This window comes from Denticeps clupeoides, chromosome 19, assembly GCF_900700375.1.
Source record: "Denticeps clupeoides chromosome 19, fDenClu1.1, whole genome shotgun sequence".
In the NCBI taxonomy this organism is placed as follows: Eukaryota; Metazoa; Chordata; class Actinopteri; order Clupeiformes; family Denticipitidae; genus Denticeps; species Denticeps clupeoides.
This window is the reverse complement of record NC_041725.1, coordinates 11,164,499-11,184,069: the sequence shown is the minus strand read 5'-3', so window position 1 is coordinate 11,184,069 and position 19,571 is coordinate 11,164,499. Positions and strand designations below refer to the sequence as shown.

Sequence of the window (19,571 nt, the reverse complement as noted above, 5' to 3'; positions counted from 1 at the left end):
ATTTTGAGTCGCACAGATAAAAGCACATCTGTTGATGTATGTTGTTGTTTTGGCTTGAAACACAAGTTGTTCCATGGCATTCTCCATCCTACAAAACATGTTTATCCATGAAAAAGATCCCAGAATGTCACCCAGAGCCTTGGAGTACAATATTTGTCATTGACTGGTTAGTGGTATCTATATCAACCTAAAGCTACTCGTTCTTTTTTACTCCATAGTAAAATTATAGTAAAGAAACAGAATGCAGTTTCAATTAGGAAAAGGAAATACGATGCATAAAAAACATGACAAATCGGACTAAGAAAGTTAATCATACAATAAAAGGTCACTGCGATGGGCGGGGGGACAAAACAGACCCAGAGGCTATACACCAAAAATCAATATGTTATTTAGTGCACAGACATTCGGGCTCAGCCAGCAAGATTAACCTACATTTTACGTGTCTGGATCACAGAGAGAAAGGCAAAGACTTGGGATGGCTCGCTCACGAGCCCAGACGATACCTCCATCTGAACCAGGTGAAGGGCTACAGATGCGCTCTGGTGCTGAGATCTTTCTCCAAGCGATGATTGAAGGGAAGGTCCAGTTGGCTCACTTCATCCTGGTTGCACTGGGGGAGGCAGCAGTGAACGCTTCGGTGGAATCCCGTGGTACAGGCGGCCGCACGCTTTTGATGTGCGCTGCTGAGCTGCCGCAGCCTACTGAGCGGACGTGCTTCTTACAGCTCCTTCTGGGCAGGGGGGCAGAGGTGGAGCGGCGGGACAGCGCCGGACGCACCGCCCTGAGCCTCGCCAGTGAGCTTGGACACTTGGATGCCGTCCGCCTACTGGTGCTCCATGGAGCTGATCCGGCCGGCTCTGATGACGAAGGGAAATCTCCACTCACCTATGCTGTTCAAGGAAGCCACAGCTCTGTGGTGAGATGTCTGCAAAGGGAACTAAAGAAACGTGGGGGTCCGACACGAACGGCAACGAGAGTAAAAGAAGAAGAGGGATTTGGAGTCGGGCATGGCAATGTGTGTAAAGAGAAACAGAGCATTTCTCCAGATGGATTGGCCCGACACCTCACCAACGACCAAACAGGTTCATCCTCGAGATACATCAGAAACCTTTTTTGGAAGGACACTGTGAATCATGTTTTACTAATGGACAACGTCATCGCCAACCCACATGCTTTAGAAAAGGAAGAAGAAAAGTGTAAGGAAATTGCCCCTAAAGAGTCTTCCTACTTCCACCAGAAGTTTTCTGCACTTTCAACCCGCCAACATGTCGTCCCCGAGCAATTGATTCAGAACCCACTCATCTTCTCCTCGAAGTACAGCAGCCACCTTCCTAGCCTGCATGAACACAGCTCAGAAGCACATCAGATGCCACTGGGATCAAAGAAAACCCGGAAAGACAACATCCTTTCCAGCTGGCTGAGACGAGGACCCCTCTGTGACTCGCCGCCCAGCCAGGTTAAAAATGGATCCGTCCCCAGAACCTCCGGAAGCTTCTGGAAATGGATGACACCCAGGCTGCCGCTCAATTCAGCTGGTACCATCCAAGATGCCCACACGCCCTTTCCAAACATAACAACAAACTGTGGCCAGACTTTTGGAGACACTGTGCTGGAGAATCATTGCTTTTTAGAGGACACTTCAATAGCAGGTCGGTCAACTGTGGAATTTTGGAGGAGAGAATACGGGACACAGCCTGTTGTGACTCTTCAACATCAAAAAGACAATAGCAAGGGTCTCGCAAGCACAAGGTGCCTGGGGGAAACTGATGAAGAGGACCTTTTCAGGATGTCTCATGAGAGACATAGTTGTCCTGGAGCTAGGTTGAGGGTATTTGGTGCATTTCGACGTCACACATCTCCAGATCTGAGGTTTTCTTCAAAGGGAAACTCTGACACAGACATGGAGAAGCTAATGCAGATGCATGAATAACGTTTTAGAAAAAGTGAACTACAACTACATAGAATTTTAGAAACATTCGTGTATTTTTGTGAATCGTTCATCAAATTATAAACTTTTTAGAAGCACTGAACAATTGTAACTTATTTAAGTGGATACATCTTCTGAATCTAAATGTGTTGATTATTAAATAAAACATTACACAGAATTTTAAGTTCCATCACCTACACTCTTTAACAGAAGCTGGTTCATAATGGGTAATAATAGTCAGGGTAACACTGACCTCTAGTGTTGAGAGGGCGATCTGAACAACCCTAGGTTGTGGTGGACCGTTTTTTTATTTCATTTTTTTTTTTTTAAATTGTCCTGTACCATTTAGACATGTAGGTCTATATGAAACATAAATGAGACCCCAGAACCACAACAGTAAAGCATTACAGTGAACAAAATGTTTTGCCTACACCAAATAGGATCACGGGCAACATTTGTGCCGAAAACCTTCTCTAATATGTGAGTGATAATACATTAAATTATTTTGAAAATGCTGCACGTTATGCTGGTAGCAGAGACCTTTGCGTCTCTTTTGTTCTTCTCCCTAATGTAAGCATTAAAGGGGAGCAAAGACAGTAGAAAGTACAATTAAATAATTGATTGAAGAAGAAGTTTTTTTTTGTGTCGCCTGTCACATCGCCTGTATTCTTGCTCCATTAGCCAAGCTCATCATTGAGGGCATCCGCAAACAATACAATGACATAATACCACACCGTTTGTGCTACTGGGTTTTATTTTTCTCATACAACACTGTCATTTAGTGTGGCCGGTGCAAGCAGATAGTGCTGACATTTTGCAATTGGATTAAGAGACATTTATAAGCAATCAGAAAAAGGATTTAGATGGACCTTCATTCACATCTCTTTCTTTCCTCGACAGTTTAGAGGAAATGTCCAATTTACCAATGAAACAGTTGTGATTGTGTGTAGTCTGACCCGTAATTATTCAAATATTTCAGACACTTATGATGCCACTGAAGTTCTTTTTTTTTATCTAAGAACAATACTGTGGGCAAGTTAGCTTTTTTAAAAGTTGTTCTTAACTAATTACAATCTACGGTCATGGTTTTGGTGTTAATCACTAATAAATTAGGACCAGCTTGGCTATCAGAAAATGCGTATGTACTGTAACATTCACCCATCATATGGTCTGTAAGGAGATGTCCTCTCATAAACAGATTAGCGGCTTGAAATGAAACCAATTAAGATCAATTGAACGCTTGCACATTTTCAGCATATACAATACTGTGCTAACGTCAGTTGTGAAAATATTGAACGGGTCTCACAATGTTGCCGACGACAATTCTGAAGTTGTTCATCTAAAAGTGGAAAATACAATATAATTTGCAGTTGAAATCTAAAGATCTGCCGGAAGGCAATGACCTCCTTTAAGCAAAAAGGACAAAAAAAAGCGCTGTTTGTAAGAAAGGAAGAAGCTGTGCAATAAAAGGTTAAAGGGAAATCAAGGGACACGTCTTTCTTAATCGATCAGCTTGGTTATATGAGATCATATATAATATCATACATGGCTTTCGCGTGATTACTTTGTCCGTGCGGGTTGGTAAAGTGGCGGAGGCGGCCGCCCAGCATCCCGCGTCCTCCTTCCACCGAATCGCCCCGTCCCCAGTCTCTTAACCGAGAATAAAAATGAAGTTAAAACGACATTCATTCACGGAGCGTCACCGCGGGCGGCAGGTGCCGTTGATTTCGGTGACGGTGGAGTTGCTGCTCCCGTCCGAAGACCAGAAGAAAACGTAGTAAATCGCTAAGACGAAGGCGGCGACGGAGACGCAGAGGAAGTAGGCGATGCCCATGGCCACTTTCACCCACGTCTTGGTGGTCGTGTTGGCCTTTTTCACCCACTCGTCCCCCGGGTAACTCGGTCGCCGGTCATTCACCCTCCTCGTCTTTGCATGTCTGTCACAGTCCATCCTAAGTCGGTCTGTATCCTATATTAAAATAAAATGCCGAAAACGTGAAAAGTGATTCAAATCCGACCCCCCCACCCCACCTCGCTGACCTTCCTTTTCGGTAAAAAAAAACAAAAAAAAAAAAACTTGTAGTTTCACTCACCTTGATCAGTGACTTTTAGGAGTCGAAATGTAAAGCCCTGTTTGCAGCGTGCGTTTTGTTTATATCCTCCTGTAGGGCGGGGTTTTACCAGCGGCAACAGCTATTGGCTGAATCAAGCCCCGCCCCTGTTGTCTTATTAAACACAAGTACACGTAGAGGCAGGACGCGTCCAAACCCAAACTCAAAGATTTACGTTTATTCGATATGAGATCATACACCGCCAGCGTTTGCACTTTACAACGGCGAACAGAGCCCTGTTTTGCAGATGCATGGTCAACAAGCATACAACTGGAAGAAGAAGAAAAAAAAAGGAAGCATACATTGTTTTAAATCATGCTTTTAAAAATACACCCAGTCCATGGTTAAGTCACAAAGGCCAGAGCCAGCCACCAAAAAAAAAAAAAAATCACTCAGACATGGTCAGAGGAAGACTGAATATTGCAGAAGATTGTGAATTTTTAAATACAATCACAGAGGTCGTGGTTTTTGCTCATTTGAGAAGTTGAAAGAACAATTTGTGGAAAACAAAAACATGCATTAACACACTGGAATGTAAATTGTATTTAAAAAAAAAAAACATACAAACTGAATTAATAATATTTGTGTCAGACAGTCAGTCCAAATTAGAAGCAATTATGATTAAAACACTTAATCAATACATAATTAAGTACACATTCATCTTTTGCACATGTCCACATCTGTTTTAAAGGCCACCTGGGAGTAGTCTCCTAGACAAACTTTGGTTGACTCTTTGGTTGGACATACTGGGCATTTCTTTTTATAATAATAACAATAATAAAATAAAAAAAAAAAAACCTTCATGAGCCAATATTTATGTGAACACGAGAGGGGTATTTAACTTACCCCTTTAAATTAAACCCTCTTTACTTTCATGCGTTTAGAAATACATTTAAATATGTCTCTATAATTAATCCCCATTTTTAAATGTATTTGTCTATAGACAATCTACATAGTCTTAAAATGTAGTTGTGATCAAACAGGGATATCCAGGGAATGTCAATTTTGTGATTTTCTTCCGTATTTTTACGTGATTTATGGACCAGCTGCTGACTGGATGATACTGCACTTGAGGTTTAGCTCCATCTCCGAACCAGATGTTCTTGAGCATAGTTACAATACACTCCAATTTGAGCTGTACCATGAGATATCAGCACCACTGTGCTGATTAATTTAACTACTTTAAAATATCCAAGGCTCTCCCACTGGCACACATACCAGGACAAAAAAAACATGGAGAAACACTCACATATTTACAGTGAGAAATTATTTTGCCACTTTGCTTCCTACCAGAACAAAATGTTTATCTCTGCTGTGAAACAAAGAAAGTGTAGCATGTTACAACAGCATGAAACAGCCATGGAGAAAGAAGGGGGAGAAAAAAAAAAAAAAAAAAGAGACCATCGGCAAATGTAAAACGTTCTCCCAGTAGCTGTCTATGGGCTTGGAATGTTGAGTTGGAGCATAGCTTGAGTGCAGACCTTGGCTAGTTCAGTATTTAGCACAGTTTTAAGAGTCTGAGTAAAATCAGAAGAACAACATAACACACTTAAAAAAAGAAAAGCATTGCATTAACTTAACACAAAAGGGCTTTGAACTGTATATGCAATAATTAAAGGCTCAGGTCAGAGGAGGCTTAAAACAATGCTTTGTGGTTATAACGAGCAATGACTAGTGAAGGAGAGGTTGTCCTTATTTTGTTCTTTTCTCCTTTTTCTGTGATAGTTGTGCCCCATACCCACGATGACTCTTTAAATCCTTCTTCTGCATTGCCCTTCACTCACCCCCCTGCACTCCAGCTGCTCTGAGATGTCTGCTTACAGCCATCGGTGTTCAGCCTGTCGACAGAAAACAGTAGGGGAGAAGCGAGGTCATAGCACTGCAGTCAGACTACCAGCCCTTTAAGGAGAGAAACGTTTTGCTCATATTGAGAGAACAAACTGGGGGGGGGGATGAAACATCCTGGCTTAAATGTGACCACGGTCAATGTTCTTCTGATTTATGTAACCAAAACCTGAAGAGGAAAACATGACCTAATCGCAGTGACAAAACCAAGGCGTTAATCACAAACCATTAAAAAAAAAAAAAAGGTCAAATCTGGGCGTTTAGGGTCAAACAGCTAGAGTCAGTTTTATAAAAACACTGCATGTTTTCTCATTTTTAAATCATGAAAGTGATTCAATCCTAAAAAGCTTCCTTGGCTTATTTCCTCATAAAACCCTTTTAAATGTTCATCTGAGCCGGCCATCAACGCTCTGCCCTTCTCCTGCTGTATGAGCTAGTAATTCGATTCGAGAAAACGATCAGGGTCTGTGGCTAACGCGATGTCACCAAGCGAAGCACTAATTTCTGAACCACAACAGGAAATGTTGCAGGGAGTGTCCTAATCAGAATTGGCGATAACAAGAAACCGTGTGTTTTAAAGTTGTTAGTAAAAGGGCAGGATAGATATGGTGATTCATTTATATACATTGCATTATTCAAGTATGTGTGCAACATTCTAAAGATTCTGTTGTGGAATCTCTACAGAAACGTATCCACTAGAATAACAGAAGTATCATACATATGTATGCATGTATGCATGTATGTATGTATGTATGTATGTGTGATGTTACTTCTGTAACATTGTTAGTTCTGTAACATTTGTTTGAGACCACTTATGACAACAAATGATCTAAATGTAGTCATTCTAGTGGATAAGCAAAAAAAAAAAAAAAAAATACTAGAGAATACCATGTCCCATGTTTTCTACACACAGCTGCTAACAAAGAGGGAGGTGGAAACAGCATCAAAATGCCAGCAGCATCTTTATTAAGCTTTTCCAGCAGCTTGAGCAAATTAGAATGGCGCCAAGAGTCATAAACAGCATTCAATTCAATTAATCATTTTGATGCATGGTGGAATAAACACTACAGGTTGATTTTTATGTAATTAAGTATCTAATAACAACTTTAAAAATGAAGTTTACATAAAAATCATGATCTAGGAAAACACAACAGAGCACAACACAACACAGACGACATACAGAAAAGAAATGAGTGCCAGTTAGCAGCGATAGCAGTCCAGCTGCACTGCAGTGACTAGACTTTCATCTCTTGGCTAAAGCCAGCCAACCCATGTGTACTAGAAATGGACCATTTGTGACTTTATACCATGTGGTCTCAGAATACATTCAATATGGTCTGTACAAACGTTAGAAAAGAAGAAAATATGCACTGCTCAAAAAAATAAAGGGAACACAACCACCACAATGTAACTCCAAGTCAATGGCACTTCTGTGAAACCAAAGTCCACTTAAGAAGCAACACTGACGATCAATATTCACATGCTTTTGTGCAAATGGAAGAGAACAGGTGGAAATTATTTGTGATTAGCAAGACGTCCCCAATAAAGGCGTGGTTCTGCAGGTGGTGACCACAGACTACTTCAGTTCCTATGCTTTCTGGCTAATGTTTTGGTCACTTTTGAATTCTGGTGGTGTTTTCACTCTAGTGGTAGCATGAGACGGAGTCAACAACCCACACAAGTGGCTCAAGTAGTGCAGCTCATCCAGGATGGCATATCAATGCGAGCTGTGGCAATAAGATTTTCTGTGGCTGTCAGCATAGTGTCCAGAGCATGAAGGCTACCAGGAGACATGCCAGTACATCAGGAGACATGGAGGAGGACGTAGGAGGGCAATAACCCAGCAGCAGGACTGCTACCTCCTCCTTTATGCAAGGAGGAACAGGAACAAGGAGCACTGCAAAATGACCTCTAGCAGGCCACAAATGTGCATGTGCAGCACGTTTGGCATTTGCCAGAGAACACCAAGATCGGCAAATTCGCCACTGATGCCTGTGCTCTTCACCATACAGCGCTCCATGTGCTTGCCAGAGGTAGCCTGACCATAAGGTACCAAGATGAGATCCTCAGACCCCTTGTGAGACCTTATGCTGGTGTGGTTTGCCCTGTGTTCCTCCTAATGTAAACCTGATGTGACTGGAGAGTGTCAGCAGCTCATGCAAGATGAAGACATTGAATCCAATTGAACACATCTGGGACATGTCTTGCTCCATTCACCAATGCCACGTTGCACAACAGACCGTCCAGGAGTTGGCAGATGTTTAGATCCCTCAGGAGCCCATCCGCCACCTCATCAGGAGCCTGCCCAGGCATTGTAGGGAAGTCATACAGGCACGTGGAGGCCACACACACTACTGAGCCTCATCTTTACTTGTTTTAAGGACATAACATCAAAGTTGGATCAGTCTGTAGTTTTTCCACTTTAATTTTGAGTGACACCAAATCCAGACCGCCATAGGTTGATAAATGTTATTTTTCCATCTATAATTTTAGTGTGATTTTGTTGTCAGCACATTCAACTATGCAAAGTATTTAATAAGAATATTTATTTCGTTCACATCTAGGATGTCTTATTTTTGTGTTCCCTTTATTTTTTTTAGCCGTGTATATTAGCGCAACAGCAGAAACAGCTTTGTGAACCCAAGTAAGCTAGTATAGCAGAGGCTGTAATTTATCTCTTATAGTCAATGTCGGATCAGTGATGCTGCAGAAGCATTATTGAGAAAAAAGGCAAATCCAATACTTAATGTTTATTAAAAAATAACATGATGTGCACACTAAGGATGCACCACAATGTTGATTCTTTCAGAAAGTACTGAACCTATTTACAATGCCAGTTCTCACTCTCCACCTCAACCTCCATAACTAGAAGGGTTTTGTGGCTTTAGTGAAAAACATTCAATTTGTCCTCATTACTAGGGTTCACTATTTTGAGCAGTTTGATTTGGCCAAAACGTTTCATTTGTCACATAGTCACATACAAAAGGGGAAGAAAGCTTTAAAATGGTCTGATCACAGATAAACTGACCCAGTTTAAGTGGGACGTTTTTCCAAAAGACTCACTTCATTCAAGCCACAACACACAAATTGTGTGTCAATAACCATATCAAGTTCAGATTGGATATGCACTAATCAATTACATGTATACATAAATGTCTATATAACAGCACACTTGCCAGACCCTTTTCTAGAAAACAATTAAAATGGTGTGAAATGAGAAATTAAAAAAAATGCTATTAAAAAAAGGAATCTACAATGTCTACATTTTTCTACACAATAGTGAATTTTACAGTAAAGGTCGAGGAGACCGAGCGTAATTGTGTGCTGCTTAAACAGTTTAACTCCACTCATGACAGATGCTCGGTTTAAACATGTGCAATGTAATTTCATTGCATCTGCTGTGTGTCTGGGAAACATATCTGCTTAGAGAACATTGACATGAGTTATCCCTGAAGGTCTGATGTGATACCGTGGGCTGTAATGAATGAGGAAGAGGGAGGGGAAGGAGGGAAAAAATAAAAATAAAAAATCAGCTCATCTGCTATGAAACAATATAGTATGCATACTTCCTTTTGTCATGCACAAAAAAAAGGACGCATCAAGCATGATTGCACAAAAATAAGTCTTTTGACTCAATCAGGTAGTGTCATGCACAAAAACAACCAAAGCCCACAACAAGCCGCATCCTTCAAGAGATTAATGCATGGACAATAATGAGGAAGCATCCCAGGGGAGAGTGAGTGGTCATAGGATAATGAGTTCACTCAGACGGTGGAGGAAGAGGTGGCTTGGATTGACGGTGGATAGTGAAAGGCCAGTGTGAAGCTGGAGACACTGGGGGGGTGGGGGTTCACAGCTGAGAGGAGTTGAAGGAGGCAACATCCATTAGTCAGTGAGGGGGGAGGGGCGTGCAAGAGACACTGAGATGCAAGAGACAGGCTATTAAGCCAGAGGACCGCACTCTTGTGAGAAGAGAGAAGAGGAGAGGAGACAAGTGGACAGGAGAAAACAACTTGTTGTTAGCACTCTGCTGAAGTCAGGGACACTTTTCGGAAAGCCACAGTGTCAAAGCCGGTGATCTGAACTGCACCTGAGGATGACTGCTCTGAGGTGTCCACTCCGGTGCCTGTCTGGGCCTCGCTCTCAGGCCCACCCTGACTCTCTGGCTGCTCAGTGGACGTGACACTCGCACCATCCTCTGGATCAGAAAAAAACTCAAATGTCATTTTATGAAGAATAGTTTTAGGTTTTGGCAACTTAACAAAAAGGCATCAATTAGCTTTTCACATCACAAGTAATTCTATTACTTTACCTTTTATTTCTGAGAAGTCCTGCACCTGGATATCAGGCACCAAGTCTGCGTTTGAATCAGCAGGGATCGTAGCAGGTTCTGGGCATTCGGAAGCAGGGTGCTCCTTTTCCTTTTCATTCTCCACCACTGACAAATTATTGCACAGCTGAATGACTTTTGCATTTATGATTTTTACATTTTATACGTTTCCATCTTATATGCTCCAGATTTATTTCCCTGTAGTTGCACTGTAGTTGTAGCAGCTAGCCAGCATGGTTTAAGCTTGCCATTCATCAGAGTAAAAATGTTCTTGAGGTGGTCCATAAGTTCTATTAATATTTTTAATAATTATTTTATTTATTTTTACAACTTTATTCTTAACTACGCACAGCAAAAACAGAGTGGTTCAGGATGCATTTCACTACATGGTGTACTGGTAACTATGACAAATAAAAATCTTAAGTGTATATATATATACTGCATGCCTAAAACAGTAAAAACAAGGGATCCTAGGACTACAATAAAACACAAATTCGGAAATTTATTTATGAATAATTACAGGACTAATAATTAGTTCAAAAGGGCCTCGGAATTCCAAATACAGCATACCTGTCTGCTCTTCTGCCTGTTCCTCTGGCACTAGTGCTGGCTGGCTGGGGGGTGGGACACGGTCTTTGTGGACCTTAGCCTGGGCTGGGCTCCCCTCGGTGCTGTTTGGTTTCAGTGGACTCTCTCCCAGGCTGCTCCGAGGTGACTGCATCTCCATCTCCTCACCCCAGTCAGTGACAGGCTGATGGCCCTCCAGTGGAGAGAAAGGGCTAAGGGGCTTTCCTGCCTCTGGGGAGTCCTGCGATGGGGGGATGTGCACTTTGGGTCGGGGAGTGCGCTGTTCCTTCGGACTGGTTGTTGATGCTTCATGCTGGGATGTAGAAGGGGATTTTTGCTCAGATTCTGACTCTCCTTCTTCCTCTCCCACCTCAGCTTCTTCTTCGCTGGCATCCTCCCACTCATCCTCATCTTCATCCGCCACTGCCTTATCTTTGCTCTTCTCAGTCACATCCACCTGACACCCAATGAAGATTCTTGTCGCTTAGCCATATACATGAAAACATAATCAAATGGACTATTTACTTCCATTTTCCTAATACAAGGGGAGATGATTTTACCTTCTCTTCTAGGGCTTTAACAGGTTCTTCTTTTTTCTCAGTTTCATTTTCCTCTTTCTTCCCCTTCTCCTCTTTTTCAGTTTCCCACCGGTTGTCATGCATGCTGTGGCAAAGTGCAGAAGTATTGTTTCATGGTGAGTGTTCATTAGCCAATTTTAAATAGGAAATACATTTGTAAGTCCCCACCTGTAGCTCTTTCCCTGAGAACGACCCTTCGCCCGAACCCCTTGATGCTTCTCTTTGGGTTTGCCTTGGCCCAGGAAGTCACCAAATATTGGTGCCTTAGGAGGTTGCTTGCCCTCATCTAAAAAAGATGAATGGAAATTTAGGCCTAAAGATTTGACCGAAAAAAATAAAGGGGAGGCTCTGAGGCCTTGGAAAAGTACACATTCCAAAATGAATTAAGGATGGGCCAAAATGAATCTCGTTAACATATTGCCTTACTGTCGTCAAGACAAATTACTTAAGTAAAGTGTCAGTCTTCAGGAGCAAGAGTGGGAGGGGATGACAAATCACCATGCACAACATGACCTTGTTCAGATTGAATGTGACTGTTCATCCTGAAAGGAATTTCAATACATATGTGGACACAGAATCAAAATAAATAAAAAGAGGACACATGGGTTCAGAAGCCGGGGGAAAAAGGGACAGTTGTAATAATGCATGTTTTTCATCTCTGTACACAAAAAGCAGCAATTAAACGGCAGTGACTTTACAAGCATGAGGGCTAACGGGACTGACTGAACGTAGAACTAAAGAAGAGTTAACAAAAAAAAATAATAATTGAAAAGCCACACAAAATAAGCTCAGTCCATGCCATTGGCTGACCTGTGGCCCCACTGCGCTGTGGTGCTCGGGCAGAGCGCCCTCTAGCTCCTGAAAGGGCAAATAATGGAACGTCACGTAACACAATCAACTATGTCCAGTTTAAGAAAAATAACATGCACACTAGAGCTGGATGACATTTTCCTAATAAAATCCTATAGATAAAATAATTAGCAAAATAAAAATGTATTTAGGCTACATCACAGCAAAAGACTGAATTCAAAAAATGATTTGACTGTGGTAGTCCACCCATAGAGCAGCACACACATACATCTATAAATATTTTGTCAGCCTTATTGTGATTTATAATTGTAAGGGAACAAAATCACAAATCATGCCCACTCAAACCAGTTGCAAACTACAAGCTACAGAATAGAATGACAATTGCTTTACTTAATTCACCCGGTGTGTACACAAACTACACTGCTCAAAAATAGGGAACACAAATTTGATTTTTTTTCAACCCACAGAGGTCTGTATTTAAAGCCACACTCAAAATTAAAGTGGGGAAAAAAAACACTACAGGCTGATCAAACTTTGTAATGTCTTTAAAACAAGTAAAATGAGGCTCAGTAGTGTGTCTGGCCTCCATGTGCCTGTATGAACAACTCCTGGACAGTCTGTGGTGCAGCATGGCATTGGTGGGTGGAGGGATACATGTGGTCCCAGATTCAGGTCTGGGGAACAGGCGGGTCAGTCCATGGCATCAATGCAGACCCACTTCAGCCACATGAGGTCTAGCATAGTCTTGCATTAGGAGGAATCCAGCACCAACTGCACCAGCATATGGTCTCACAGGGGGTCTGAGGATCTCATCTCTGTACCTAATGGCAGGCAGCCACACTATTACTGACATACTGCCAAACCGGTCACACTGGTGGATGTTGCAGGCAGCAGACCATTCTCCATGGTGTCTCCAGACTCAGTCTCGTCTGTAACATTCGCCCACTGTGAGCCTGCTATCATCTGTGAAGAGCACAGGGCGTCAGTGGCATGGTGTTGGGCTTTAAGCACCACTGGACACTACACTGACAGACACAGCAAATCTTGTTGTCACAGGTCGATTCAACGTGCCATCCTGGATGAACTGCACTAGCTGAGGAACTTGTGTGGGTTGTAGACTTCGTCTCATGCTACGACAAGAGTGAAAGCACCGCCAGCATTCAAAAGTGACCCAAACATCAGCAAGAAAGCATAGGAACTGAGAAGTAGTCTGTGGTCACCACATGCAGAACCACGCCTTTATTGGGGACATATTGCTAATCGACTGTAATTTTCAAGTGTTGTCTATTCCATTTGCACAACAGCATGTGAAATTGATCGTCAGTGTTGCTTCCTAAGTGGACAGTTTGGTTTCACAGAAGTGCCATTGACTCGGAGTTACATTGTGGTGGTTAAGTGTTCCCTTTTTTTTTTTTGAGCAGTGTATATACACTGTTGCCCTGTTCCACAATATGCAAAATAAAATGCTCCTTAACCCTTTAAGATATAGAAATTATGCCCAAATGCGTTATGTATAAAATAAATCCAGACACAGGCAATTGTGTGATATCAGACCATGCATTGAATAATGGGCTTGGGGGTGAGGGTGTGTTAAGTGTGTGTAAATATTAGCACCCTTAGGGCTGCTAAGTGGATGTGCAACTTGCCTCTCCGGCTGCTCTGCTCTGCTACGGCCCCTCCAAGCCCAGATGGGTCCTCCTTGAACCTGTGAACAGACAGCAAGGTCAGAGATCTTCGTATTCACACTCTGTCATCCTGCATTAGGGTTATGGCTCATCCCCAGAGAGAGAGAGAGAGAGAGAGAGAGACTATGCATGTACTTTTCAAATAACTCTTATAGAAATGAAGTCTCCAAAAAGGAAAGCTAAAATCTGCCCTGGCCTCACATAGTTTCTGTCTTCTGGGCGTCCCACTCTCTCTTCCACTGGCCAGTAGCATTGCGGTGACGAGCAAGTCGCTCTTCATCTATCTGCTCCCTCTCTTTTTTCCAACGGAGATACTCGGCCCGTTCCCTTCCAGTCATGGAGAGAGTCATATCCATGGAGCCTCTGCCCCCTGGCCGGCGAACCTGCTGCATGAAAATCTAAAGTAAATACAAACGTATTTATATCCATACGCACATATCCATATGCACCCACCGTCCACTCTTTCTCCACCTCAGCTCCAGTCTTGACATTGTCAAAGTCTAGCCCACCCCAATTTCGAACATGCCGTCGACTACCCTCCTTGCGATCTATTTCTGGGATGGGCCCACAACGGCGAGGATCATCCAGGAAGTTCCGGGTGGGGTTCTTCTCTCCCTCAGCCTGAAGTACAAAATATATAAATCAGAATGCACAGCTACACTGACCTACCAAAAAAAAAAAAAAAAAAAAAAAAAAAAGCGCACTCTGCTATAGCTTTTATAGAAGAATGCTTGTGTCAATGCTTGTGTTCCAAATAACTTGGAATGTCACTTTTTGTTTCAGTCAACTTCAGTCATATTTCACAATTTTGCATTGACCCTAACCCTAAGAATTTAAATGTTTTTTGTTACCCGTTGGCCTCTTTCATACTCTGCGATCTTCTCCATCTCTTCGTTCATTTTCTCAATGTTCTGCCTCCTCTTCTCCTCCCACTCCTGTCATTCAAACCAAAAGGCCTGTTCAGAAAAGGTCTCTAAATGGCCTGGATCAAACAATACTTTACTTTTGACAAGCAGTGTTGCAGCTTGTACAAAGTGTTACTGAAAGGTTTCAGTTGTTTAGTATCCAGAATCGGCAATAGAAATTGAAGTTGAGCTTTATTGTCATTTCAGCTACATACATGTTACAGAGTACATGGTGAAACTAAACAACGGTTCTCCGGAACCTGATGCAACATTTAAACACAGACAAACTGGGCTACATAAAGTGCACTCCACATCCATTAGTCAGAAACACAAACTTCCAAATATATAGACAGATTAAGTGCAAATGCACACAGAATATGAAGGATACTTTGTTTCAAAAAACAACATTACTTATGTGGGTACATAATGCTTTTCTCAATACAATATGCACACAGTTTAAAGAGGAACACACCTTAGACCTCCTGTCTCCTGAACTTCCTTGAGGCGTTGCCCCTCCTCTCCCTCTCCTCCCTCCACGTGGGGTACGTTCACCACGAGCAGGACCCTCTTCCCCCTCACCATCCTTCTGGATTCTATCAGGCCTAGTGTCACCTTTGTCTGAACGGAGCTCCCTTCGTTCTGGACGGGGGACTCCATCACGCTGCCCTCCTCTGCTCAAGCGACCAGATCCATTCCTGCGCGGAGGGCTTCCACCTTCGTTTTCCTCTGAGCCACGCTCCACATGATGGCCTGTTTTTCGATCATTAACCACACGCTTCTCCTGAATAAGAACAGTGAATGTCATGCCTTTGTTTGCTGCTCATGTTAAAACAAAACTGTGTTTCAGTTACTGTTTCAACTGAATATAAAATTGAGTTCACATTGTGACTAATGTTGAGACTCTCCATTGATTTGCATCAACTGCATGTTACTACGCTACTGAAAGAATCAATCACCCAGTTCTTCTGTTACATTTGCAAACATACTCAGTCCATTAAAAGCACCACCAAGGCCGTTCTTTTGAAGTCAGACGTCAACTGATCACAGGTGGGGGTATACACTTGCCATCTGTACCCGAACGTTTCGCAACAGGAACTGATTAAAATGCACCGTAGCCTCTCTCACCTGACCATGGGTGGGAGATTAAAAAACATGGCGACTGTGAACAGAAGTGGTGATAATTACAGGTTTAGGGGTGCAGCAGCTTTACTGCAATCTTCTCGAGGAGAAGATGCCACCCACAGTACATAAAGTGCAGTTGCAATCATATGCTTTTGTAGCATAAAACTATAGTATTATGGAAAGAATATCTTGGATGAAAACTAACCAAAAAAGCCACAGTACATTCTATATACATGGATAGCAACCATGTAGAAATTGTGGTAATAGTTGTATTTCTTGCAAATATGTTTAAGCATTTATACACAGAACAGAAAGACTGTATTTCCTCATTGTGTGTGTGTGTGTATATAAGATGAAAAGATGCATTAGAAATGGGTTTTACATGCCAATGAAATTCTCTCGTTATCTGGACTCACCCCGGTGGTTTTGGACAGGTCAACAGTAACGGTGAAATTCTCTTTCTCCGTCTTCCGTCTGTCCCCAACAGCATCAGCATGATTCCTGGGCTTTCGGGGGGTCGTCACTGCAATGCCCTCTTGCTCGGCCTTCTTCTTGTCCTCCTCTATTTCCTGATGAGCAAAGCGGACTGAATTCCATTGGAATAAACGGACTGAGAAAGTACGTCATGGCCAATAAAACAAGGTATGAAAGAAAGAAATAAGAAAGTGAAGTGATTTAACCAATCACCCTGAGCACCCTTTGTACCTGAGCAGTGAGCAGCCATGAAAGGGGCCCGGTGACTTGCTCAGTGGCACCTCAACCTCAGTAGTACCTTTGCAGTTCAATATTCGAACCGGCAACCTTCTGATTACCGTCTTTGAGCAATACTTTGTACCTTTGACAGCAATTACAGCCTCAAGTGTTTTTAAATGTGATGCCACAAGCTTGGCACACCTATTCTTGGCCAGTTTCGCCCTTTCCTCTTTGCAGAACCTCTCAAGCTCAATCGTGGCGGATGGGAAGCGTCGTTCCACAGCCATTTTAAGATCTCTCCAGAGAGAGATAAAGTGAAGTGATTGTCACTTGTGATACACAGCAGCACAGCACACGGTGCACACAGTGAAATTAGTCCTCTGCAAATTGGGGCCGCTTCCTTAACCACTAGGCCAACACTGCCCCACTGTTCAACCGGATTCTGGGCTCTGGCTGGACCACTCAACGACATTCACAGAGTTTTCCTGAAGCCACTCCTTTGACATCTTGTCTGTGTGCTTAGTGTCATTTTCCTGCTGAAAGATGAACCGTCGCCCAGGTCTGAGTTCAAGAGCGCTCTGGAGCAGGTTTTCATCCAGGAGGTCTCTGTACATTGCTGCAGTCATCTATCCCTATAAGCTGACTAGTCTCCCAGTTCCTGCAGCTGGAAAACATCCCAAAAGCATGATGCTGCCACCACCATGCTTTATTGGCCTGGTGACGAGTTTTGCCTGGTTTCCTCCAAGCATGATGCTTGGCATTCCCATCAGCTTTAGACCTAAACTACATTTCGTTGCCTTGTACTTGTACATGTGTAATGACAAAGTTGAATCTAATCGAATTTCTGACTGACTGAGAGGCCTTCAGGTGCCTTTTGTCAAACGCCAGGCAGGCGGCCATGTGCCTTTTACTAAGCAGTGGCTTCCGTCTGGCCACTCTACCATACAGGCCTGATTGATCAATTGCTGCAGAGATGGGTGTCCGGACAGTTCTAGAAGAGCCATGGTGGTTCTTCCACTAATGGATGATTGAGGCCACTGTGCTCATTGGGACCTTAAAAGCAGCAGAAATCTTTCTGTAACCTTCACCAGATCCTGTCTCAGATGTCTACAGACAATTCCTTTGACTTCATGCTTTCCAGATCATGTCCAATCAAGTGTTTGTTTGTTTTTTCCCAACAGGTGGACTCCAATTAAGCTGCAGAAACATCTCAAGGATGATATGAGGAAACAGGAAGAGCCTGAGCTCAATTTTGAGTTCATGGCTGTGATTATGTATGAATGTGTGATTATAAGGTTGGTTGGTTATTTATTTATTTATGTGTAATAAATTTGCCAGTTTAGAACTGTAATCATTTTGGAAAAAGGCTGTAACATAAAACGTGGATGAAGTTGCACGCTGTGAATACATTTCAGATGCACAGTACATGTCCACACTATACTGACTGCTTTCTTCTCTGTATCTAAATGCTGTGATTTAGAATGATGAAAGAACCTAGCAGACATCAGTAGACACATAATCTTACATTGCACTACTGGGAAAAAAAGACTGAGATTGAAATCAATCTGCATAAAGCAATAATATGTACACAAATACACACATGCAGTATAACATATGTATTGGTTTCTTGATACCAAATTATAAAGTCTAGTGAGGCTAACCTGGTATCGCCGCACCAGGGCCTCGTTCTTTTTGCGCAACGCCTCAATTCTTCTGTCAAGCTCAGCATCTTTCTCCTCCTTTGTCTTCAAATCCACCACAGTAGACTGTAACGGGAGAAAATACAACACACACTCATTCAACACTTAGGCCCCAGAACTGAACCCAGGAAGGAGATCAGGCAATCAGTGATCAGTTCTCTCATTACAGGGACTCACCATGGCAAGCAGCCCGTCTTAAAAACACCAGTGGTGGTGAGGGAATCCTTCCTGGTCGAAATGTTCTCTCAACTGTCCTATAAGACAATTTGCATGTTCAGGGGACAGCACTGATGCGAGAAATACAGTATAAACGTCCCAATCTCGGAGGCGAGAAAGAATGTCCTGTTTCTGCTTAACTACAAACTTCCAACGAGACAACGCGACTCGTTCCTCTAACTCTACCACGAAGGATGCCTGTGGGGCTATTAAACCCACGTGTGTCTAATGAGGTTATGTGTTCCGAGATAAGCGTATTAGAGCGCTGACAGTGTAGCCTGCGCGGCGTCCTCAGCTCCCGGTGCACGTCCACGCGTCGCGGGAAGCGCGACACCGGCTTTACATCCACGGAGCCGCCGCACGGACCTATTTATGCACACCGAGGGGGACACTCCCCTCCAGCCGCACCCCCGCGTCGCGTCCACCCGTCCGGAGAGCAGGCTACCTCCACGCGCGGCGCGTCCCAGCCTCTTTTTTTCAATTTCGGCCCGACTCTGACGAAAGTGCGTCCGAGCATCCGCTTCCGGTCGGAGCGGGAAACGTCCTGCCAAATTGTGAGCCCCGGTGGCATTTAAAGGGACAGGAGGGCACTTTTTCTCGCGTGGTTTTAACTCGCGCAACGTGATCAGAGGCGTTGTTCTGTACGTGCGAGCGCCACAGAGTGTATATCTAACACGCATCTTTAAATCGCATGCGGTGCTGTGTGCCATTCTACATTCTGTATAGTTTTGGAGATGAGTTGTCATGGCCGTGGACATTGTGAAACATTTGGGGTTTTTTTTCATACTTTCAGTTTTTTTTTATACTTTCATACTTTTAACAGGAGATTTTAAATATAATCTTTATAAAACACTTCCTTTTTTTGTGAATCTTAATGCACAATGAGCCACAAGAGGGCGGTAGCGCATAAAGACACGGACGCGACTGCTGCGACTGCACCGATTAATGCACAAATCGGTAATTAGCAAATTATTCAACTTTCGTTCATTTGGGATTGATTGATCAGACTGGTGTATTAGAAACATGACAAAAACGACACCCATCTAGAGCAGACCAAGCAAATGCCTGGGCGCGGAGGAGCG

The 19,571-nt window shown here is 43.0% G+C and overlaps 1 protein-coding gene across 8 annotated transcripts; it reads right to left on the bottom strand.

Annotated features, from left to right (window-relative positions):
• Positions 1-4,203: 4,203 nt before the first annotated feature.
• Positions 4,204-19,029, bottom strand: ccdc9 (coiled-coil domain containing 9). 8 transcript variants are annotated; one of them, XM_028962714.1, is made up of 16 exons: positions 18,935-19,029; positions 18,451-18,527; positions 18,235-18,339; positions 16,297-16,449; positions 15,231-15,539; positions 14,705-14,788; positions 14,307-14,474; positions 14,055-14,239; positions 13,815-13,873; positions 12,169-12,216; positions 11,527-11,644; positions 11,341-11,443; positions 10,784-11,237; positions 10,196-10,321; positions 9,974-10,081; positions 4,204-5,876 (listed from the first exon to the last, which is right to left on the bottom strand). In XM_028962714.1, the coding sequence occupies exons 2-16, from the start codon at positions 18,451-18,453 to the stop codon at positions 5,872-5,874; spliced, it is 2,028 nt and encodes a 675-aa protein (XP_028818547.1). In that variant the 5' UTR covers positions 18,454-18,527; positions 18,935-19,029; the 3' UTR covers positions 4,204-5,871. The 8 variants fall into 8 exon arrangements, with proteins under 8 accessions (XP_028818547.1, XP_028818544.1, XP_028818539.1 ...); XM_028962711.1 differs by lacking the exon at positions 4,204-5,876 and adding an exon at positions 8,319-9,358; XM_028962706.1 differs by lacking the exon at positions 4,204-5,876 and having other exon boundaries at positions 8,319-10,081.
• Between the last annotated feature and the right edge of the window lie 542 nt (positions 19,030-19,571).

Coding starts and splice junctions, on each gene's coding strand:
- ccdc9 (XM_028962706.1), bottom strand. Junction 14,789..15,230: donor CAGGAGACAGGAGGTCTAAG/GTGTGTTCCTCT, acceptor TTTGAATGACAG/GAGTGGGAGGAGAAGAGGAG. Junction 11,444..11,526: donor TCTCAGGGAAAGAGCTACAG/GTGGGGACTTAC, acceptor ACTTTGCCACAG/CATGCATGACAACCGGTGGG.